Here is a 25819-nt window from a genome sequence, read left to right as displayed (position 1 = left end):
TAATTATTATATCACACAAACTTTACTCCAACTACAACATAAATACATAAAAATATTGAAAATATGTATTTTTATGTTACAGGTCTTTCACTTACACAATAAACAACCAACACTCTGGGCATGTGCTGGTTGTTGCAAAAGCAGTGTCTGTTGAACTTCAGCTGTCTGCAGAGGAAGTGATTTTAAATCCTATTCGTGGCTACCTAGCAGGGACAGAATTTAGAACAACTGTCAGTATATGCAACCCCAGAAACCATCCTGCTGAGTTTACTTGGAAGCCTATAGCTACAGATAGAGGAACTGTATTTTCTATAGAGCCGGTCAAAGGTATGCTATACAGTACAGTGTCTTGCTATGTATCTTAAATGTCAATAATGTTAAATAAGATAAACATTCAGCTGATGCTATAAACTATACTTTTTAGATTAGAGGTATATTGATGTTCACCCAAAAGTAGTATCGGATCAGAGCGTTAATTAATACCGTAGCTCTCCCTCTATAAGCCCTACCCTAAGGGCGTGTTCTGTCCAGTTTTTTGTTACTGTATCCAGCCAGCAGCCCTTACATAAACATTTTACTCAGCACAGATTGCTGGTATTTTAAAACTGAGGCAGCTATTTAATGGTAGTTAGCAATACCGTACAGCTCATAAGGACAGGAAACTTTCCAAAAGCAGTGTGTGAACGAAGCTGCTAAGAAGTTGATGTAGACAGTCTGAGTCACAAATGGAATTCAGTCTGGGATTAGTTTTCACTTGCATTATGGATCAATATTAGAACTGTGTGAGACATTAGCTTTTATCTTCTTTTCTTTGAAAGAAAACATTCTGCAGGAGTACGTTGGAGCTCCATTATTAAAGAACTAACTGCTAACTGAATTGGCATTACACAGTCCAAACAAGATTTGGCTGGATCAGGAGGTTGATGTGCTCTGATTCGTGAGAAAAGATATTTATGCTGATACAGATTCAGACTTAATTGCAAGCTAGAAAATGTGTATGGTATTTCCCACAGTTATTACTCTACAAGAAGGACAGTCTGTTCCTTTATTTTTTAAAATGCTGATTATTTGACTAATATGGCTAAAAAATAGCAGTGAACTCAGTGTGTTTTACTGCAGGATACTAATGAGCAGATCATGCAATTGTCATGGGAATTCAGAAACAAATTTTAATTAATTCAGCATACTGATAAATACCTTTGAAATGTAGGCTTAGTCTTCAGTAATAGAAAGTCATTTCACTTTAATGTGCTTATGTTATTTCTCGTTATGCAATGCAATTTTCTAATTGTACCTCTGCGTGCTATAACTAATTATTTAGGCTTTGTGGAGGCCTATAGTGATCTGGAGTGTGAAGTTATTTGGCAACCAGGGTTCAGCTCTCCAGAGGCAGGAGAATTCAACTTGTGTGTGCGTAAAGGAAACACAGTTAAGTTGAAATGTTTTGTGAAGGTAAGAATTCATACAGCAGATTTAGAAAAGCAAAATATGCATTATTTTAAACAAGACTGAGAGATGTTACGATATTTCTTTATATGTAAGGGATAAAAATAAAGGTGTGTATGGGAAGGTGTGTTTCAGAGCTTCAGGGTAACAACAGGTTGAAATGTAGTTTTGAATTGTTATTTGAACTCAGTATTTTATAATTTGAAGAGTGACGTTCTAGATAATCTTCTGAATGGTGAAATTCAGCTTAGGTTAATCATTTTCTATCTTATGTTACATGCCAGTGAGTGTGAAGGATACAGACTTCTTTTCTTCTTTTTTTTTTCCCCACTGTATTTAACAGGCTGTGTGTTCTAAAACTTCCATTTTGGGAGCCAAGAAAACTTCTCCCTTCCTGTTGACCGCTTTCTCTTTCATTCCTTCCCATACCCCCTCCCCCGCGTCCGCTTCCAGTAGATTTTTTCTTTACTTCGTCTTCTTTTGAAGCATCGGAAATTGCCATATGTAAACCAGGATGTGTGTAAATTAGCATATTGGCATTTCCACTGCTATTAAAATCACTGATGTATCTTGAACTGATCTCACATTTAGGGTTTTAAAAAAACCATGGAGCTCATGCTGATAATTTAATTAAAATATTTTTATTTGTCTTGAAATCAACCCAGAAATATCTCTGTGGTTGTGCCTGTTTGCTTTGAATGTAGAGAAGTTCACTGCATTCAGTAAATCTTGTCTCACATTTAAACAGTGTTTGTCTGTTTGAATACTTCTAATTTATGCATTTCTACAAGTATGTTGGTTCGCTTTCTAATGAAAAAGAAATTAGACTGAATTATTTATTTTTACTTAGTAATATGTTATTTAGTCTGCTTGTTTTCTCTTCGTTTTTATAGCTTGGTACTACTAAAGTTCAGTTTATGGAACAAAAGATACCGTTTCATCATAGTCCATTGGGTTTATCTACTTGTAACACAGCTATTCTTCAAAACACAGGATACAATCATGCGTACTACCAAGTAAGCTAAAATTATTTTTAACATATGTAATTTCTTGGCATGAGGAGAAAGGAGCTCATTTTATTGGATCATTTTACAGTTTTGTGTTTTCAGTTACTGGATATGTACTTCTTAAATTTTTGTTTGGTTTTCCAAAGAAACAAGATTTCTGTGAATAGGTATTCTGTCCTTCTGTCAAGTTGGGATTTATGGATAGATAGGCTGACAGAAAAGTGATAATGGTCTGAAAGATTCTGTAAGGTTAATGAAGAACCAGTGTTGAGGGTTCTTCACCCATCCTAATGTGCGCTATGAAAAACAGCTACAGCCTGGATGATTTTATAGTTTGAGGGACAGAGTAAACTGGCTGGTCATTCTGTTCGTACTGGCTGCCCAAACTGTGTATGCATAGACCCAGGCAAGTCACAGCAAATGGGATTACTTTGCTAGACTGAAAACTGAGAGGAAGATAGGCTATAGTATGAATTGGATAAAAGATGAGAGGTGGATGCCAAAGTGGGTAAAGGCATAATGCATGCATTGGTAGACAACCTAACCTCATTAGTTCTCCTGATCACAGAATAATTTGCTGTATTTACTTAGTGAAGGAGAATACTTCTCATTAAAACCTGGAGATTTTTTTTTCTACGGTATGGTACTAAGAGACTTGATTAATTTATGTTGGTTTGTAGTGTATTTCTCTGTTTATCAACTGAGCATTGTAATAATGAGTATTATTACTGCCCTCTTGGGGGATGGGCCCGAAAGAATAAAATCGGCATAATCTATAAGACAAACAAACATACCCAACTCTTAAGCCTCCACAAGTACTCATAAGCCAAGAAATGGCTGGTTGATCCTGGAATTATCACCTATGTAGCTATGCTTTAAAAGATTATCCATTTGGAATGCACTAGAAGAGAACAAATTTTATTTTTTTCCTTACTAATTGTAGATAATCCAAGTATTACTCCTGGTATTATTACTGAACTTTACAGCATTAGGATCCCAAATCCATCTTCCTACTGTGAACATCAAAAAAGAAGTGATGAATTTATCTGTCACCTAGAAAAGGTCTGAAGAACATTCTGGAGACTTGCTAGGTAGCATGTCTTCATTTTAATAACTCATGGAAACAACCTGAAAACAGGAATGTGAAATTTACTGTTGGTGTGCAAAAAATGTTTCATAGTAGAAGCTGGTAGTCATCACATTTAGGAATCTTATTTTATTTTGTTTACCTGTATTTTTACCGTAAACTCGTAAGTCCAAATTAGCATTATATGTTATGAAGGTTCTTCGTGATGAATATAAAATTTTCATGATAGATATATTGGTAATTTTTTAAAAAACATCCCAATACCATCACCTTTTAAAGTATCATTAATATTTGATGTTTGTCTTTGAAGGTTCTTGATACAAGCCCACTGCCTGGAATGACAATTACCCCTTCTGAAGGCGTGGTACCTGTGGGAGGCCATGCTGATCTCCAAATCTCTTTCACTCCAAATGCAAAAATGAGTTTTAGTACAAGAGTGGAGGTATTCAAAACTGGAAGAACTTTGCATTTTGAGTCTTATGTTGTGTGGAGGTGTGCGGAGATGTGTGGACATTTAATCATCTTTTGTTTTTTATCTCTAATGTTCTAATGCTTTTTAAGAAAAAGAAAAAAGGTTTTCGACAGCAGTTGATGGTCGCTGTGAGCTGCTCTGTTATTTTATCTCAGTTCTGCTCTGAAGTATCAAATCGGTCCTTCAGTTCAAGCTGATACATAATATACCATTGCCCAGTTGTAAAACTAACCTGTGATAGTCTTCAGAGGATCATGTGGACATCTGCAATTTTTCTGGTCCAGTGTCTTTAGTTTCTTGACACTTTTTTTTTTTTTGTGGTCATCGCAGAGATGGATTTACTAATAGGTTTGATTTGATTCTAAGATTTGATTCGATAATAGGAGTGCAATAATCCTATTTTGTTTTCTGCTTCTTGAACTTGTGCATTGTCAGGTAAGTGAGAATGAAGAAAAAGAAAATCAAAAGGAAACCCCATAGGGTTGCCCTTTGCTACTTTTTCTGACTCTAATCCTGTGTTCTCCATCTTCTTTGGCTGCCTACATTATGCTCGCTGAACCTAGCATCCATTTCTTTTTTTCCATTTCAAAAATAGATATAGCATTGCTCAGAAAAATATTATCTACTTAGTACTAGCACCTCTGTCAAGCGATTTGTGTTCTATAATAGTATACTTTCTAATCCTCACAGCTATTGAATAGACTTGACCCATCCAATCAAGCTTTCTCTTGTTGGAGGAAACTGTTCATTCTAGTGAATGAACTAGGTGATAGTGATCTGTCTAGTGATACAGCCCCCTGTTATCTAGTGATAACAAAAACATTATTTTTGTCTGCCAAAGAATGGTCTTTTTTGGTTTTTTTTTTGTTTTTTTTGTTTTTTTTTTTCTTTTCATTGCTGGCTATGACTGTCTCCTACATGGTATGCCACAAAGGCATGATTGGTTTTTCTTTGAAGCTACATGTTTCTGGAAGCTCTCTTTCTATATATTCTAGAAAATGAAGGTCTTTTCTTTACTTCTTTATATTTTGATAATAAAAATGCATTATATTATAAGGGTAGAGTTATTTTCATATTTTTATTACAAATTATACTGAATGTCTCTCTGAAGTCTATATATGTGGGGAAGGTTAGTTGTTTTTGTTTACTTTTTTTTTTAAAAAAAGCTTGTTTTTCATGTTATTATGCCAGATTTGGTGGAGTAGTTATGTTAAAATGACCTTGTGAACAATCACACTGTTGTCCATTCACTTAGGTAGCAGTACGAAATTCAAGAGTACTAGTGCTTAGGATTGACGGATTTGTAGAGATCCCTGAAATAAACATTGATGTGGTAAGTATGAAGAAATTACAGCAGCTGATTGATAGTGTTTTGCTTTTTATAGGTGTCAAAGTGGCTCTCCTCTACTTCATATTTTTCATTTTTTCCCCATATAATAGTCTTCTGATGAAATTATCAAAGAGAACAACTTGGGAAGACAAATTAAAAAGTAAATGTACATATCAGAGTTGCAATAAATGATAGCTGACAGATTTAGGCTTTGAATTTGACAGTCTGGAAAAAGTGTGTTAAAAGCAGGAGGATTTCTTTAAGGTAGTTGCAGGAAAAAGAAGCAATAAGGGGAAAAGAAATCCACTGATCTGTTTACTGAATGATGAAAACTTACCTGATGGTGTAACTGGACTTATGTGTTGAATTCTGTTGCATTTTGCATCCTGGAAAGATTTTAGACATAAGGGTTATGCAAGACAATTGATTAACAGACTGTTATTATGTTATGAGTTGTGAATCTTTGAACATGCTTATTTTTAATATTCTTTTCAATTATAAACTTGACTTCACAGTGCTTTGGCCCAAGTTTTCTTTTTTTTTTTCTTTAAACTTATAGGAAGTATTTGACTTTGAAGGCGTTTATGTTGGTTCTATGAAATCAATTCCCTTTTTGCTGCAGAACAACGGACAAGCATGTACCAGAGTGGAGTTTGATTTTTCTAAGCATAAGGATTTTAAATTGAACACTAATGACCATTCAGGTACTTGCCTTTGCTATATCACAATTTTCATTAGATGAAGAATGGATAATGCTCAAAGAAAATCTGTCGATTTCTGGTATACAAATTTTCTGATGTAAGAAAACCTAAAGCAATAATTTAAAAATGCTATTAAATTTAAATTAGTGTTTTTTTTTCCTCCATAGTTACTCGGGTATGCTAACATTTTTATTAATACCCTCTCACTAGTTAAAATAAATAAATAAATAGATAAACAATTAAAAAACCCAACCAACCAAGGTCAAACAACTATTCTCTTTCCCTGTTCATGGACTTTTTGCCGCTTTCCTGGCAATTTTTACCCTTCAGTTAGTTCATCATCAGTGCAAGAGTCTGGACTTCCCTTTTCCTCGTGATAGAGGATGTCTGCATGACATCTGTTTTGCATGATACTCAAAACACAATGAGATTGAGGCAATATATGGAATTAGGCTGCTATTCTTTGCTTCTTGATAGAACTAGTACAGATTCTTACCCTTCACTTATTGCTGTTTCCTTTTCTACTTCAGTCCTGGCATCTCCTTTGCTGTTCCAGCATCTGTATTCATGAGAGAATTTTGCAGCTCTGCTTGTACGGTCTTGTGTCCCTGAAAGCTTTCAGGATGTTTTCTTTTTCAAGACAGTATTAGAATATTTAGTTGTATCTTAATGTAGTATTATATGTGGATGATGACAAAAATGACAGTGAGGTCTTTTTATGAAATATTGTGTTCTCCCAAATCAGTAACGTAAATGAAAGTTGCTGGTGATGAACACTTCTCAAAATTACCCCCAGAATCCTTATGAGAAAAACTATATCTATTTGTAACTTTGAGAAATATTTACCATACCAGTATCTAGGTACTGTACGTTGGAAATCACTTTGAAGTACTACAATTGTTACAAAGTTAATATTTAATGTAATAACATCTGTAATTTGATTCTGAATTTTGTTTGACAGTGGTCAATTGCTGTTCTTCAAATCCTTATTTGTATTCTGTCAACTTAAAGGGAAAGTCAGCTTTGCAATGCTTGTTGTCCTTCGTGCCAAAGAAGGTAGGTTTATGGGGCAGTTGTGATTATCCTGAATTGAAATCGCGATCTGTGATATTTCTATGGTGAAAGAAGAAGGACATTTGATGTACATTTTAGTGTGTGCAATGCTTTTATAACAGCAATCCAATTCTTAAGAAAACAGGCTATAGAATAACCTTTATATAACTTTTGCTGCTCTCCTTAAATGTTTGCATACACAAATAAAACACGCATTCTTTATGGCTTAAAAATGGAAGAGGTATAAACACAAGTTTAGACTTCCTAGCACACATTCATTAAATCATTTAACAAACTGGCAGTCATTTTTGTTTTGCAGCTGTTTGTGCTTTAGCTCTCAGATGACCAAGGGACTGCAAAAGTAGAGGAGTTTTATGTGTCATAAAGATTGGCAAAGTTGCTTTCTGATTGAGGTATAAATTGAAGATATGAGACTTTATGGGTCAGTTTTACATCAGGAAAACCACATTTTATTGGCAGTAGGCGTCAATAGAGAATGCTATAGCAAAGTCTTAATCTAGACATATTGAGCAGTGCTTTGGAAATGGAGGGTTTGGATTTTCCATTTATTCGGAGAACAACATACTCAAAGAAAACTAGGTCTTTGATTTTATGAACCAGCTTCAGATCAAGCAGCTGGGGACCACTTCTACAGCATAAACCTGTTGCATTACCTGCATTTTTACCTAAAATAAAATAATAAAGGAGTATCAGAGACAATGCATTTTGGAAGGGTAAAAAAATTACTCTTTTCACTTCACTCCCACCCCTCTTCCCAGTGCTTTAGTTTTTAAATAAAATGGAATACCTTTGTTCAAAGTATTCCTCAAATAATATTTGCACATTAAAGGCTGTGTCTGATAACACAAACCTCTTATTACTGTCAGTTTATATTCTGTGCAGCCGTGGAAGCTATTGTGAAATAACTGATGGTGTGAACTTACAGCACTTCCACTACTCCGAGATGATTTTTCCTTACAGAACATGAGTCAATAGATTCATAAAAAATGAACTCTTTCAAACCAGATTAATTTCCTCCTATAGCATAGCAGGGGAGAAGCTGTAGATGTCGTATGTTGACACTGTCTATGTGACATTCTCATAAGCAAGGTGATCAGATTTAGACTTGATACGGTGCTAGCAAAGTATGTATTCAGTCAGCATGTTGTTGCTCCAAAGGTGAAATTCTGGCCCTACTAAGGGCAGTATTAAGGCTTTTAGTAATTATAACAGTACTTCTTAGTGGCTGTCTCTTGCCAAGTGTGAAATTTAAACCAGTTAACCAATATCTAATACAGAGGAATATAGATCTTTGGCTTAAAATGTGGCAAGGCTAACTTCCTTATAAATAAAAAGAAGTACATAAAATAGTGTAGAGCAATGTAAAACAAATATGGGGAAAAAGCTGAAAGTTTAGTGAGTAGGTATATATTATTACTGTTTTTATGGCCAAGCTTTGAAACTTAATTAGTTTTGAATTTCATTACCAGTAAAGTCCTGAGAGATGCATATTTCAGTTACAAAAGCAACCTGTTGTAACAGCATTCTCTTAAAGAATATTTTTTGGTATCCAAGAATATCTTAAATTTTTTATTCTAATAGAAAGATTGTCAATAGAAATAAGAAATAATATACTACTTTGTAACTGCCAGTTATCTTCTAATAAGCCATAGATATAACACTAAACAGAGAGAGTACAGGGAGAGTAAATGGCTACTAAAATTGTAATGCTTTTGTGTAAGAACCTTCCAAATCTCCCAAGTTCCCAATCTTTTCTGTTTTTCATTTTATATCATCTGATTACTTTGGAATAGAATATACTTGTATTTCAGGAGTTTGATCTGTGTGTGGATTAGATGGGAACAATGTAGTGATGGTACAACTAATATTTTAGCTTAGTTAAGCTACTGTTTAATTTTTTTAATTTTTTTTTCTTCAACATCTATACAGAAAATTCAATTAGGAGTTCTATAAAAATAGAATGCCACAAATGTGCTAATTTAAAAATTATAAATAAGGTCTAGAAATGCTAAAAGAGGATCTAGCAACACTGTTTTATGGATGATACGAGGTTATGTACTATGTATAACATTTAACAGTAGTTTAAATTCCAAGGCCACAATTTCAATTTATTTTCATAAACCTATTTACTTAAGTCTTGTTGAGTGTTTGAAAAAGATATTTCTAATCTACACTGTCGATTCAGCTTTAATTTATTTTTTTTCCTTTAATCTTAGCAACTAAAAGCCTGAATTACTTACAAGATATAAACCACATATGAACTGATGGAAGCCATAAACTGAACTCTGACAGCTCTGTTCTTACTTATGATGTTGGATTTCTCTGGTGATAGTGCTACTGTACAAAGCGATCCTTTTTTCTCCATTGTGGTGGAAAAGAGTGTATTGAAAGGGCAGTCAACCCCATTACAGACTAGTGAAATACCAGCTTTCTAAAATCTTAAATGCTTCTCCTCCAACCCCCAACCATTGAACTAGGGGGTTTATTTGTCTCCTAGTACTCTATTTCCCATTGTAACAATTGAGTTCTATTTCTGTTACTATTTTCTTTCCTTGTAAAGTTGCAGGGAGTATTAAGAAGAGAAATGTTGCTACTGACACTGCTGTAAATTTGAGTGATTAAGTAAATAATATTTCTGAAGACTGCTGAAATAGCAGATGGTTCTTTATGTTTAATTTCATTTGTCGTCTGAACTACTGTTCAGTATTACTGTTCGTTATTGATGAGCACTCCCCAACTGTCATTTCATACTGGTGATATCGTAACCTAAGTGAAGACAAGGTTATACCAGCTAGCAGTCTGCTTTAATTATGTTAAAAATTTTTGGGAAAAAAAAAAAAAAATTTCTTGCATTTGACTGGATCTTTTTTGTCACTGTTTCTCTTGGGGACAGGTCTGTAGAATACATTGCATCTATTGATTTTCTGGGTTTTCTGATGGCATCCATTTTTATTTTTTCAAACTCTGGGTCTAAGTGTTTTTCCAGTCTTCAGAATAATTTTTGGCAAACAGAACAACTTAATTCAGAAGCAGGTGAATAAAGAACTTCAAAAAAGAGGTTTTCTTGGCTTCTGGGGCACCTTATACCTCTTATCCGACTAATAAAGACAGCTTTAATTGTATGTCTTTATTTCAGTTTCCTTTACTCTTCGCATTCTCACAGTCCTTCTGTCTCTCTTTGTCTTTGGTGCTGTTCTGTTCCTCTCTTCTGCTCCAAGTATGTTACTGCCTGCCTGCCCAAATACACTTCTAACTCACTGGTGGTCAGAAGTTAAACATCACTGATAGTTAGTGCAGCACTGATAGCTCGCAGTAATAGTACTGACAAATGTTAAATAAAGTTAACTTTGGAAACTGAATGTGTTGCCCAGTGTGGGATAACGAAAGGAAGCATCTAGAAGTATATATACCCCCTACGATGCTGTAACTTTTCTTTAATTTGACTCCTGTAAAGCAGAATAAAAAAAACCTAAAACATTTCTGTTAGGAAAGTGGTCCAGGTTCAAGCATCTTTTATTGGGATCAGAAACTGTCAGCAGTCACTGATTCTTAAAACGTTCCCTATTAGATCTGAGTTCTTTGTCATTCTAGCTTATACAGATTTCCCCGTATTCTCACCAGATTTCTTCCTTCTCTTTCCTGACTTTCCAGTCTTGAAAAAACTCTAATCTTCTCTGCATATTGAGCTTCCCCTGTTAAAGTTTCATGGTTGCAAGTGCTATTTCCTGCCCCTGCACTTGAACAGCTGTTTCTCTGATCTCATCACCATTTTCTGAACAGCTGCTCTTACCCAGCTCACCTCCCAGCTGCTACATAAGTGCTGTATCCCATTGAGTTGGACTCTCTTCAGTATGCTTTCTGCTTCTACTAAAACTTCTTGCTGTTGTTGTACTCATTGCTGACAACACTACCCTATAAACCAACAAATCTCTACTATACTGATGTTATTGCTAAGAAGGTAGGTACCAGAACTAAGGAAAAATTAAAACAAAAAAATAGAGAAAAGTTGATTAAAGAATATCACAAAAGTGTGTAATTATTTTAATGTGCTTTAAAATTTTATTAAAACTACCTGAATTATTAATGTAAGGTTTCAAGTAATTTAGTCTTGAATGCAATCTTGAATTCTCCCGCTGAATATCAACTGGGCAATAGCTTTCGTTCTGCCTCAAAACTTTAAATCAGCAAATGCAGTAAATACATGAGAACTCTGACTAATTCCTACAATTCTCACTAAAACTTAGTATGTACAATTACATGACATCAAAAGATGCTCTTAGAGATGAATTATAGTGGCATGCTTATGAAATAATATCTAAAAAGTTTTGAGATAATTCTCCCAATATTCTAAGTGGTAAAATGAAGTTAATGCATTATGGAGGAAGATGGAATGCTGTTCAGACATGGCCTGGCTATGCCTTCCTGTTATTCCAGCGTGTCAGATGGTGTTAGAGATGACAGAGCTCTCTGCCTCACTGGAGAGAGTTTAACCTTGGTGTTTGTTATCTGTGAAAGCCAGAGCTGTAAGTGAAAGCAGTATACAAAAATATAGAAATAGGTAAGCTAGCAAGTACTTCTTAACGTCATATTTGTATACAGGCTGTATGCTACTTTCTTTTTAGCTTTAATGTAATTTCATTTGAGAGACACTTCAGTTGGGTATTGTATTATATTTTTTTCATTACAGCATAGGGAGATTTAGCCAGTTGAATGTCTGTTGGGCTAGTTCTCATTTCAGAGCTGAATAGAAAAAAGATTCTGGTAATTAAACAAAAAAACCCAACCAACTCCCTTCCTCCTCCCCCGACTCTCAGCCCAAATATCTATTGTAGCTCCCTCCTCTCTTTTTAGAGACAGACCTAAGAATGATTATTAATAATATTATTTATTCATTGATGGCAATGGTTATGCTTGAATAGAGTTTTAAATTGTAGTGTCTGAGAGCCATAGAAGCATGGCTTTTCTGACCCTGGCTCTCTTTCTACAAGGTATCTGTCCAGGTAATGGTTCAGAGCACCTCATTCCTTTGGTTTTGTGTCTGGGAAACAGACAGCTTGTGGTGACTTTACACATTTGCTCATCTTCATTCCCCAGCTGTAACTGTGTTTCTCTAGGCAGGATGGTCCACCTGCTAGCAGCAGCGTCATGCCTGATCTGGTAAAAAAAGCAGGATGGCTCTGGTTCCTTTTTTTTTTTGGTTTTTTTTTTTGTTTGTTTGTTTTTTGACCCTGCTGGAAAATAACGAATTCCAGCATCTTGGAGAAAAGACAAAACACACAGCTGTGTAATCATGAAACCTATGAGGGCTTTGATTGAGATAAATACAGCAAGTCACACCTGTCATAGTTTATTGCTTAGGCTTTTTGCAGAGAAGTGACGGGTGGTTCGGGTTTTTTTTTTGGGGGGGGGCATTTTTAATGATTTTTTTTTTTTTAAATGAAAGAACAGAATTCATGATGTAAGAAATGAATTCTATGAAAGATCTGCAGCTGTGGAATTACAGGGTATTGCCAGTGTATCATCTCTGACTGTATACAATGGAAAGATTTAGTTTTATTTCAGTGTTTTGAATGATGGCTTTGAACATTATTTACATTGTTCATTGTGGAATGCTGCTTGTCTGTGGTATGAAGCTGGGGAATATAGGCTGCATGAAAGATTTAAATATGTTCCAAGGAAAAGTTCATGGCAAATCTGAGGGGAGGTTGAGAACATATAGTATATACAGTTGCAGGACAAAAACCTCTTGGTTTTGTAGTTAGGTTTGAATTTTAATCAAACTTTTTTTTTTTTAAGATGCATTACATTCTTTTTCCTTGTGTCACTGCTGAATGCATATGTTGTCAGTGCTATGAAGAAACTTTAAAATCAGCCTTCACACCAAAATTCAATGACTATTAATGCTTTAAGATATCTGAACAGTCTCCATGTTGTTACATGGTAAATAGGAGAGTATTATCCTTTACATACGCTTTAACTGAATTTTAAGTCATAAATTAGCTTACTGATTTACTTGTAATTCCCTATAAAGTACTGTGAAAGCAAGTACTCTAGTTTTACGGAGAAGTCACATATTCTTCATGCTAAGTAAGCTATATGATTCCTGGATTGAACAGCATAAGTTTTACTGAACCTTGAGAATATATAATGCGTTACAATATTAATTAGCAAAATTTATTTTATAAAGCTTAACACTAAGTAAAGATAGAAATGAAAAACTGCTTTGGAAGTGTTTTTCTAAGATCATATTTTTTTCTACTTACCTTGATTTTTCCCCTTAACCTGGCAGCTGTGCTTAAGTATTTAATGCATGATTTTATATACAATACCATTCTAGTTGTCATGGATGCTGGGGTAATTGTTCTCCCTTTTCTTTCAGTATACTGAGTATTTAGGCCTGAGGCAGGAAGCCACTCAGTTATTAAGATATTAAGATATATAGATTTGTAAAAGATATTTTCATTTGTAGTACAGGCTAGTTAATGTGTAATTGATGATTCAAAGATATGTATGAATGAAACCAAAGATCTATTTTTTTTTTTATTATATAAATAAATCTCTATGAGTTATGTTGACTGTGAATTTGCACCATTGTACTTCATAGCAAATATGCGTTTTCAGTGAACATCATGTCCTACATGTAGTGAATTAGTTGAGTATCATGTACTTATTTGGTTTTGTTTTGAGACATGCAGTTGTCTTCATTCCGTTCTCCTTACAGACCTATAATGCGTGGGAGGTAGGCTGGTTATTTATGCAGCATTTTTCATATTACACTTCTGAAGGTGTATGCTGAGTACACTATACCCAAATAACAAACTTATACAGCCGAAGGGAGTATGACAAAGTCAGATTGTGTCTGTGTTGTGACTGTTGTATGAGATGCTTGATCTAGAGAGTTCTGTATTTTTATTTCTCTCTCTGGTATTTGTTTACTTTACAGTTATCTCTTACAGATTTATTTTATCAGCTGTCAGAGTTACCAAGTAATCATGTATTCAGCTCTAATCTATCAAACTTCTCTTATGTTTTTGGTAAGAGGTTTAAAAGATTTTTTTTTGATGGATTTCACAGCCTTGAAATGCAATAATTATTTCTTTCAATTATAAAAAAGATACTTGTTTGTCTAAAACTCTAAGGAGCATTGTAGTTATTGACATGAAATAATGTATTTAACACATTTTAAAGTGAAAGGAACTTCTCATACTGTGAAGAAAAGATGCTTTTCAGTCTAATATTTGATTATGTGGTTTTATGCCACAAGACCATATTTTGAAGGTGTAACTTGATAAAATATTTTATGTAGGTGACTTGAGAGACTATAAGTAGAACAGCATGTAAATGAAATCAGGAGTGTTTTACTCAGTCTCTGTTTATGACTCACCTTGAGCATTAGTTACTAAAATAATCTTAAATGGCATTCACCATGTTAATTTTGAAAAGCCAATTCTATCTTCAAGTCTGATCATGATTAGATTTTATGTGGTGATCTTGGTAGAAAAACACAAATACACCAAATGTTCCACAAGGCTCAGCACACATCTCACTCGACAGGAGTTCGTAATTGTATGTTACAAACCCTGCTGGAACTCCAGACGCTGTAAGTACTGTGTACTTGCCTGTCGTTGTCTAAGCTCTATGTTGGTTCTGTTACAGATGGCGTGTGCCTCATGTCCTGGCTTAGGACAATTTTTTTTTCTTCTTTCCTTTAGTTTATATATTCTGCTTACTACCACATATGTGAAAGTGGAGCATAATGCACTATTTTCTGCAGTTTTTTTGAAAGCTTTTAAATTATTCATCACTTCTTTATATAGATAGTTTTACTGCAAATTCTAAGCAGCGTGCATATTTTGTAGGCCAGAGATATCCACGCCTTTCTGTCTGGAGATTGTACTGCCCTAGTGTGTTGATCCTTGGAACGACAGGTCAAGAGGCAAGAAATACATCCTTGGAAGTATATTGTGGAATAAATTTGGCCTTCCAAGTGCACAGTCTGTCAAAAGAGAATATTTTGTCTTAAGCATACTATCTTTTAAATTCTAAACCCCACTTCTTTGGGGACGTGACTTGCGAGAGAAAACTAGGATCCAAATGACTGGAAATTGGACTCCTGGAATTCAGTGGCATTCAATGACATAGGTTTTAAGAGAGGTTTGGTGTGGTTTTTTTGTTTATTTGGGTTTTTTATGTTGAGGTTTCTGGATTTTAAGTCGGGGTCCACTTTGATCTCAGAACCTGTTTTGTTTTTCCCGTGTATTCTGTAACAGCTGAACTTTTCAGTGTTTGAGAAAGGCTTTCTTAATTTACGTTGCTTTATTTTCCTCCTCTTTGCTCATGCTTACGCATTTGGGCCACTGCTCCAATCATTTTTCATTCAGGAGAGCAGTTGGAGAGGACCACAACACAGTGGTTTACCAGAAGCCTTGTCTGTTGCTGTGCCGATAACTCTGATACTTTTGGGCATACTGTTTGTAACTCGTTGGGGAAAAACTGGCTGGTCACTGCTTACTTAAAGGGCTAATACTAGGTGCTAATAAACAACCATCCTATTAATATAATCATCGTGTCCTAAGTTAATTTCAGTAATTCTTCTGAAATAGTAATACCTCTCAGATGGTTTAAAGAGGTACATACAATTTCTTTGGGAAAGCGATCACAATGATATTCTTGTCCTTTAGGTGGCAGCATATGATTTCACTCTTCCAGTGAATACTCCTCGGACTAACTTCCCATTGACACAGCCAAGCTCTCCATCTGCAACTTCTGTTGGATCTGTAAAGCACATCCTTGCTCCTCAGCCACAGATGGTGGCTGTGGCTGTTCCACTCTGTAGAGTTAAAGCAGTTGGTGGGTAAACCAGGAAATAAGCAGATGTTGGATACTTCTATTTGTAGTGATGTTTTTGCTTGTATTCTAATTGCAGAGAATTACTACTTAACAAAAATTTTATTGATAATTGCATAATTAGTAAATTTCTTGGAAACTATAAAATTTTATATCTTTATTTGTATTTTTTATTTTTTTTTTTTAAAGCTTTACTTTTCATGTGTAAAGCTGAAATTTCTATACATAATAGTGATGTGCTGGAATTTATTATTTTTATATAGCCGTTTGCTTTTATATAGCCATTTGCCCGAAAAGTGTTTACCTCAAAAATGTAAAAAGGTAGTATGTCATTAATTTTCTTTTTTCAGTATTACTATTAAAAGTAGGAGCTCTAGCTATATTTAAAACTCCTTTAAAATGTCTCTAGCTGTCTGTGATCCCGTCAGACAGAACTGGTGGTATTTGAGTCTGTTTGCTTCTATTTACTTTTATGTGCAAATTATACTTCTCTGGCCTGTCTGAGTTTGTTAATGGCTGAAGTTACAGACCATTTATTTGCAGCAAGGATTTCATATCTTAAATGATTCTTCTCTGCTTACCTTAGAAATAATTTGTGGTTCTCTTTAGACCCCTGTCTGACCCTTACAGTCATGTAGACCTACACAATGGAACACTTGAATCCGCTAGCTTTCCTCATCTCAGTTTTTAATATGTAGTCACTGTTTAAATTTGAGATGAGACTTAAGTACTGTGGTACCTCCCTGGAATTATGTTTGTGTAATGTTTAAATCTTGGGAGCATGGAAGGAGACTAAGCCAATTAAATGCATAATGTGGGGTAAAAGCAACTCCAATTTACTAGGCTTTACCTATTTGTTTCTCTCTGTAAGGCTTTAACTCAAGCTTTGCTTTTGAGATCTTGGAAGGTATAAAGGAAAGTTAAAAGATCTTCTCTAGATCCATCAATGGAAATAAATTAAACATTTCTGAATATAGTTAGTTTAAGAACACGTCAAATAAAGATAAATGTACTTGCACATATGAGATAATTAGACATCATGTGTCTTAAAAATAATCATAGTCAAAATAACAAATTTTTAGTGCAGAAATTATTAGTATAACCTGAAGAAAAAGGAAAATGTTTATTTCCTTTTCTTTGTAGAATAATGAATTGATACAATCAGTAACTGACTACTTTGTCACAAATTTGTACTTCTTCAAAGAAATTCTGACTATAGGCCAACAACAAATAATCATAGTATTAAAGTGAATATATAATGTTTTGAATTCTGAGAAATAGTTGAAATACTAAAGTGTGGCTTCTGTTTAAATTTGAGTATTGGAATTACATTCTTACTGAGAATTTTGATGGACTTGAGAGAAGGGAGAGAAGACTAAATTGTCTTGACTACTCAATATTTCACATATTTATTTTCCACTCTTGTAGTTTATTTTTTTTTAACCTGTAACAGTTGCCATGGCTGACTGGGATTCAGACTGCACAGGACAGTGCAGTTGGCACTTAAATCGATAGCTTATATCTAATGTTTGTACTCAGGATTGTTCACCCTGAGAAAAGAATCACAATAATCTCTGAGTAGTCAACTCAGACTTTTAACTTCAGTGTAGTCAATATGTTTTCAGTTGGTTGTGGATCTTTTTTTTGTGAATTTTTTTAAAAAATAAGTCCTGTAGACTGTTTCAGCATCTGGGAAGGAAAACAGGTTTCTTGCTTGGATACTTGTAAGACTCTTCCCTTGGAGACTGCTTATTGATATGTAAGGAAACACTGACAGATAAAAAACAAACCAGAAAACTCAGCTGGAAAAAAATAAAAGCCCTGCCTCAGCCAGACACAAAAGAGGGTGTATTTTCAGTGTAATGACCTCATGTGAGCTGACTTTTTTGTTTTAGTAATCAATCTCAGAAAAAAAATTGTGAGGTACATAGTTTTCTTTCTTATTCTTTTAATTGTGCAGTGTTTTCCTTACACAGGTGGTATCTCTGAGAGGTGAAGACTTCACAAGTGACATAACTGCATTTTGGTGGAAGCATTCCATTAGATTATGTTCCTACTTTGACACAATATTAGTTTATAGGGTTAATATGCCTGTGCTTTAGAGAAATACAGATAGTATTGTTGTTTACATAACATGAGATACATGATTAGGAGATCATTTGTGCTTTTTAGGGCTAGAAGAAAATTGATCAACACACATCCTCACTGAGTGTGAAACAAACTTGCAGATTTTAATAGAAGGATACTGTATGCTTGCTGGATTTCTAGTGTTTAATTAAGAAGCAAAATGAATCTGTGGAAACATATACCTTTGTTTTTCCAAATCCTCACTTTAAACTTCATCCTTTCTGATGATTTCTTCTAGCTATATGAAACTAAGAAAAATGCCATTTTTAAAATGAAAAGTATTTTCTGATGATTACCATCACAAATATAAACGCATCCATCTGCGTTAGGAAGACCACGTGGCTATCTGTTTATAGTATCATTATATGAAGGAGAGATTCTATGTCTGGTAGATACAGATTTAAGTAATTTTAATGTGACTAAACAGTCAATGCAAAGTTAAATTACAGTTATTATGTGTACAGTAAGGGAAAACCAAAGAAAATACAGCTTTAAAATAAGGGAAGAAACATTTCTGCTAAACGTGTGCAGGGACTTTGAGGAAATATTTGTCAAAATAATGTTGTATAAGCATAATACTAATTATTTTTTCCAACAGGACTTAACTCACCCTTGGAGTTCTCCTCGATGGAACTTAAATTTTTACAACATTCTAGTGCCATACGTTTCAATATTGTTGATGAAAGCCTGAATTCTCAGGTATGTGGTCACAGGTACTATTTTTGGCAATAGCTTTTAATTACTCAAAAATGACTGGGAAAAGAGTACAGATTTTGAACTCAGAATCTGGTCATGTTCCAAATATATGGTTTAAATATTTAAAAATTTTTCCATTTTAACTGTCTTCATTTTTTGATTTTGTATTTATCTTTTGATCTCTAGAAATTTTTCCAAAACTCAAAATTGTGCTTGAGCTGACTTTCTGATATATGAGAAAGCACGGGCACCATGAAAAACGGACTATGGATTGTGTAAGAAATAGCTTACTTCTGAACTTGTTTCTGCCTGTAACTGTAAACTAGACAGTGACAGTGCAGGAATGCAATCGATGTGCCGTGATGGTACATACAGTTAAATTGCTGTCCCTGTATGCTGTATCTCTGCCAGCTGGCAGCCTCCCAAAAAATTCCTTGTCATGATTTAGGGCTTAATGGGAAGGAGGCATTAAACAGGATATTTGGCCACAAGCATTCTGTTTTAGAACATGGAGAATTTGGCTGTACAAATACAAAACATAACCATAGCATAATTCATCATTTCTAATTCCAAAGTCTTTTTTTGAAATTATAAAAACATATTCTGGCAGTGATAAAAACACTTGAAACTCTTTTTCAAGTATTTTCAGAGAACAGTGATGTGCAAAGTCAAGGACTTTTCCTCGCTGTGGACATGTTAGGAGTTGAATGACTGACTCTGAGATAAAGGAATGGGTTTTTTTGTTCATTTGTTTGTTTGCACTGTCACCTAATTGAATTGAAAGAATGGGTTTTGAAAGCCTATTCTGAACTTCTTGCTTTTTCAACTTGTCTACCTGGAAATCTAGATGTCAGAGACTGTGTCATGAGACACAGCATTTAGTGTTTGCTGTGCTTCATTTGTACCAGGGAAAACTTCTCATTTCTGTTTAGCTAAGCAGTCCCATTACAATGCTTCAGTTTATTTACCTTACATAAATGAGATTTTTCCATTCTGGAAAGAAAGTATTCCCCTCTGTGAACGTGGTGAGTGTCTGCAAAGAATCTAGTCTGTGCTGGCAGGCATACTTATCTCACCTTACAGATACAATAAACTGGATCCTTCATTTCTTGCTAGTGCCTTCTTGCTTTCACTCTGATCTGACTGCATAAAGAATGGTTAGAATAGAGCAATGTGAGAAGTATCACAGTGTTTGCTACTTATCCTCTTTCACCATGTCCTCCTTTCTCTGAAAATATTTCCAGAAGCTTGAACTGAAGAATATCACAGGACAGCAGTTGACATGGAAATTGAATTGTGACGATGCAGGTGAAAATACAGATGACAGAATTTTCAAATTTAGTCCACAGAGTGGATTTCTTGATCCAGGACAAAAAATCAGTATTGCTGTATTCTTCTGCCCCTGTAAGTAACTTTGGAATTCTATAGATAGTTTGGCCAATATACCATTTTCATAGATTTGTTTAAATGACTTCTTATGATGAATCTTAACCAGCTCTAGTTTTGATTAACTTCCTGTTAATATGATTAAAATGCCGGAAACATGTTTTGTTGTTGTTCCAAGAAAACAGGACAGGTGCAGACGTGACACAAAGCACAGAATCACTTCATAGCATTATTTGAAAAGTCTGGTTTGCAGATATAAACCATGAAGTTTTGTACATATAAAGCACCAAAGCCTGGGATAGCTGAATTGTTTTCAGTACTGCTCCTTCATGTGCATGTAGGTTGAGTGACTTGGATTACAAAAGCTTTACAAGAGTATTTGGAATGTGTGTGTGTGAACTTTTTTTCTAAGTGGCTATAATTTAGGTAAGAATGGAAATTTCCTGTCTCAAAGAGAAGAAAGAAAAATCACTTGGCTGCGGTATTTTCTGAGAAGCCAGCTCAGGCAACTAGACCCTAAGTGAAAAATATAAAACGGATCTCTGACAAAACTTGGAATCTTGTAGGAAGATGGTAATCAACCATATACAGCAGCAGAAAAATGGTAGAACGTGTATATTGGGTTTCTACCCTGTTCCCAGTCAGGTGTTTAGGATAGAAAAGATTGTAGCACTGTATTTGAGTTGATAAAGTGCACCAGTATATGCTGCTGATGCCTAGAGTACTTGGAATCTTTTTGACAGTTTTAAGTGGCCTTCTTTTGGGGCTCCAGCGTTCTTGAAGGGAAGAAAAGTTGTTTTGGTGGTTGGATCTGATCCTGAGTCAGCAAGTAAGCATCGCTGTCCTAAGGAAAGATGTTTCTGCTATTCTTTATGATAGAATTGAAATCTATAATGTCAATTAAGAACTGGGAACGATTTAATATAATTACAAATAAAAAAAAATAAGCATGAGTTTTGCTATGGTTCTACTTGATTCTATGATTCTGTGAATGGAGTGTATTTAATGTTGCTCTGCGAACATGTTTTGAATATTCAAGAGCAGTATGTAATTGTACATCTTGCTTTGAGTTGTTTGCTGTGCTTTAAAGCGTTTTTCCATTATGTTTTATGCCTTGTTGGTAGCTTTTGCCTTAAACTTATGGTTGAAGAAAAATCGCATCACCTTGTGATTTTGCTTTGTGAAGTGGAAAAGTAATTAATATACAATGATTTTACAGAATTATTTAGAAGGTTGTTTTAAATTCTTTAACTCTTGTTTTGAGTAGCAAATAGTGACTTTTCTGAAGTAGTATTTCTTTGTGCATATAATACTTGGAAAGTTTCTGACCCAGTCACTATCTGTAGTTGTAGTTTTTACACTTCTGAGCTGTCCATGTCATTCTCTATTGAACACCTGAGCAAAAATCTTTAGAACACATTTCTGGCTTTGATGCATCACTTTGTTCCCTTTTCCTCTACAGTCCTCCAAAATAAATTGCAACACTCCTCATTTTTTTAGGCTCTGAATCACATATTTATGAAACAACCATTAAAAATTGTTCTAGGTTGGTTCTATTTTGTACTTTGTGTAGTACTTGCTTTTGGAAGCGAATGATGTAATCTCATCTTAACCTCATCTATGCAGGTACTCAATTTTTTTGCGTGTTAGCTTATGTAAGTTATCAAAATGAAAGATGAAAATTTTTGTTAAAGAATTGTTTTGAGAGCAATATGAAATAAAAAGTCCAAGTGTGCCAAGGTGATTTGAATGGAAATATTGTCCAAGAGTGTGAGAAAATGTTGGAATATGAAATTAGGAGGAATTAAACAGTGGGACCAGATTGGACAAAATGCAGAGAGATATCATAGAAGAAAAATCTGGAAGTTGTCTCTTTTCTTAGAAACAGAGATTTGGAGTCTCGATTTACTTATGAAAGTAAGCACATCTGGAAAGAGCATCTAGACGGTAGAAAGGCTTTGCGTAAATTCTGAATTTTGAGAAACTGTTGAGATACAACTTACAGGAAAATTAGGTTAAAAAAGGTCAACGAACAAAAATATATAATGACCCCAGCTCTTTGGAGTGTAGAGGAAAGAGAAATACAAATACAAAAGATTGGAAAGAGAAACACAAAAGCACTCATAACCTTCTCTTGTTCCTTGAGATGCAATTAAAAAATACATTTGTATTTTACTATAACTCTATTCCTCTTAAACATTTTTTTCATCCTTTCATAAATTTCTACTTTGCATTCAATAGGGTGTCATATTTTTTTCCTGCAGTACTTCAGATAAAGTGTGCAAAACAAGTGATGGAACTTTGGTATTCTAATAGATATTTTTGCAGAGTATGCTTATCTTAGAATAATTGTGAGTCCTACTAAAATAATTGCTTTTGAGGAACATATATAAACATTTTGTCTACTTTGAATTTGAGAATCATAGTCTTCTAATAGGAGATATATTGGCTGCATTTTGCATTGATTAAACTAACATAAATTGCTTGGGAAAGAAAATTGCTCAGGGCAATATTAGACTTGTAAGATAAAAAGAATAAATCTGTATTTCCAGATACCTGGTGATTTTTATGGCATGGATGAACACAGGTTCTCATTTTCTCCATCTTCTAAGTACCACTGTGGCATTTAAGATAGAGGAAATTTTAAAAAAAAAAGAATACAATTTTGTGTAGTAGCTGGAGAAGGATTATGTGATAGTGAATAAGGTCAAATGATCATCCCTATGATGGTTGTTCTGTTTAGATGTTTACATCATAAGAATATACTAACATTGCTTATGTGTGGTAAAGACTATGAAGCAAAGAATAGCGTACAAATAAAAGCCAATATTTTGAATTTCTGGATAAATTGTATGTCTAGTTGCAGGTGTATGTCACATAAATGTGGCTGATAAATAATTGCAATTTGAAGTTATTTATATGTTTGCTGTTTTCTCATACCTTTTATTTACAGAAAATCATAAATAACAGTAAAAATCAATTGCCCTTTATTTTATATTTTAAGTATTTTCCCATGATTTGTTGCCTGCTTGTGGTATGCCTTTACTGAATATAATCATTGTATCTCATAAGAGAACATTAGATATATCAAAACCCGTGCAGGAGACCTAGTTAATGAATATAGTATGCTAATAATCTTCATAGATTTGTACTGTAATACTGCAGTATGTGGGGGTGAACAAACCTTAAAATGAACTTTGAGTGTGCATTAATTTGTTTAAATATGCCACAACATTTATAACAATGTGTCAAACGCTATATTAAGCTACAGTGTCAAATTAAATGCAAGAGTTTATATATAAATGTATAGTAGTGTGATACTACCTGTTAAAAAAAGCATATGAAACTTAATATACTCAAGAATTGCAAGTATATTAATATGATCCTCTTCTGCTGTATTATACAATAATGGATTAACCGTATATGAAAAAATTATATCTTATTGTGCTATGAAAAAAACTTGTTTGCAGCTTAGTAAGTTACAATAAATCAGTGCTCTGGAATCTCATTTGGGAAAAAAACGTCACAAATACACCAGTGAGTTACCAGTTCAGAGTCTCTGGAAGATATGATGATTAAGATACTAATATAACTATTCCCTTTAACAGTTTCTGTGAAGAAATGATTAGTTTGCTTTTGATTTTTTTCTTCATTTTTTGTTATAGGGCTTACCTTTTAAGTTTTAACTACCTGTGACTTTTCTGCTTTGAAGTCTGTATTTCAATGCTTGCAAACCCTTTATTGGCACTCATTTAAGCTGAAGGTGTATGTATGAAATAAGGGATGAGTTATCACAAACTTCAAGGCAACTACACTAAAAATGTTTACTTTGGAGACATGTAGGAACTAAGTAACAGTCTAATACCAACTTAAGAGGATGAGAAGAGCAGATGGTGATTTTACTTTCTTCCAACGTACTCTCAAAAGATCAAAACCCCTGCTATTATACAGTTAAGACTTCTGGGGGAAAAAAAAATTGTACTGCTAGAGGGGAACAAGTAATATGAACATCCTTTAAAGAGGTGGCAATTTAAACTGGCTTTTGCTGCTAGTTTAAATTGCAACTGAAATAGGTAGAGTAGAAGGTGTGAGGACTTAAATTATTTCTCCTCCAGAATTCTGTGAGCATTATCAGGAGGAAAACTCGTACATATGCACGTGTCATATAATTGACTTTCAGCAGAAATATGATCTGTTTGTTTCAGCTAACAAGAAATCTGCATAAAGTATAGTTCCGGGATAGCATGCTATCCAATCTGAACTGGATGAGCTTTCTAATGCAAATTAGACTGAAAATGAAGCAGCTAATGAATATATGCACATAGCTACTTTGAGAAGTTATTTCCCTTTATTTGGAGTTTTTCTGAAAGTAGGGCAATGAATGCTTATTCCTCCTAATAAATACATCTAGAAAAGACAAAGCTTCCCATATAATTCTACAGATTTTGTTAGCTCTGGGCAAATTTAGATTGGCAGATTTGTAAATACCATCAAATCTCCTTAAGGAAAATTTTCACATCTGCTGGTCTTGTTGTTTGACCTATGGAATTTGATGGTGGTATATAAGAATAGTAAGAGCAGCCCAAGCTTTTACAGTAGTCATGACATGTGTGATTAATAGAATATATACATTTCTTCAGCTGTTAGTTGAGGACATAATTCTCATTAATTTTGAAGTGATTTGTTTAACATGAAATACCCCACAAACATTGGTCCTAGGCATTACAAACTAATGAACAAAACTTAATGGAATCACTCACTTTTTTTGCCTTTGTGGCTGTTTTAAATGAGGATGGTATCACAACATCCTGGTGTTTCTGACATAATAAATTATTGGCTTGCATACTATGCAAAATTTTGATGTTAGTAAATGCGTGTAGCCACAGACAGAGTGATCAGTGGTGCAGAATAAGCACTGTCAGTTCTGCCTTCTGACGGAGTCAAGGATCTATGGCAAGTGGGTGAGATCCTGTAGGTAATGGATTTGTTAGAATTGTTATGTACAGTATGGATGAAAAGTTTTGTATGAGAGAAGGCTAACGCTATTCTTTCCTAACATTTGAAATAACAACATATTTCCTAACAATATGAAATTATTTGTTTCATTATCTCTTTCCTTCCTAAATATTAGGTAAGGATTTATTTCATACTTACTAACCTGATGGCAGAGGGGAATCAAAGGGAAAGATGTTTTTGTTGAAAATGAAAATATTAAACTTTTGGAGTTTTCTTACGACACGTCATGCAGATTTGTTTCTAAGTACAGGAAGAGTTCATTATATGACCCTTAAAATCATTTATTTTGCTAGCTCTTCAGCAGGTGGGAATGACTGAAAATTTGGTAAATGGCACTGTGGGGTTTTGAACATTATTTTGATAGTGTAATGGTTGTAGAATGAAGGACCTTTCTACCTGCATCAGTGAAAGAAAAAGTGCTTTTTCATCCTAGAAAAAAGTGCTTTGCAGCAGTTAGCAAAATGGTGTGAGAAGAACACAAGGAGAAGGGAGATGCTGTCAGTGGAGGGTAGCACCTGTCCTGCTGGCTTGTGTGAGGCTGGCTTGGCAACAGTGTAGGTTTTAGGGTCATCTGTCAAAATGTAGGGATTCACACCTTAAAAGGCACCAAATTTTTCTTGTCGTGGTAGT

General features: G+C 34.4%; 1 protein-coding gene across 1 annotated transcript in view; it reads left to right on the top strand.

Moving 5' to 3' along the window:
* The window catches only part of CFAP47 (cilia and flagella associated protein 47), a 296277-nt gene that overhangs the window by 20264 nt on the left and 250194 nt on the right, over positions 1-25819 (top strand). The window contains exons 16-25 of the mRNA XM_054060306.1: positions 83-327; positions 1322-1452; positions 2340-2462; positions 3851-3982; positions 5268-5345; positions 5902-6046; positions 7005-7099; positions 15799-15967; positions 18690-18790; positions 20032-20191. Of these exons, the coding sequence (XP_053916281.1) occupies positions 83-327; positions 1322-1452; positions 2340-2462; positions 3851-3982; positions 5268-5345; positions 5902-6046; positions 7005-7099; positions 15799-15967; positions 18690-18790; positions 20032-20191 (1379 nt within the window). The remainder of the gene's footprint in view (positions 1-82; positions 328-1321; positions 1453-2339; positions 2463-3850; positions 3983-5267; positions 5346-5901; positions 6047-7004; positions 7100-15798; positions 15968-18689; positions 18791-20031; positions 20192-25819) is intronic.

This window comes from Cuculus canorus, chromosome 1 (assembly GCF_017976375.1).
Source record: "Cuculus canorus isolate bCucCan1 chromosome 1, bCucCan1.pri, whole genome shotgun sequence".
NCBI classification, from domain to species: Eukaryota; Metazoa; Chordata; class Aves; order Cuculiformes; family Cuculidae; genus Cuculus; species Cuculus canorus.
Note: the sequence above shows the minus strand (reverse complement) of the source record. Positions and strands in the feature narration are given on the sequence as shown.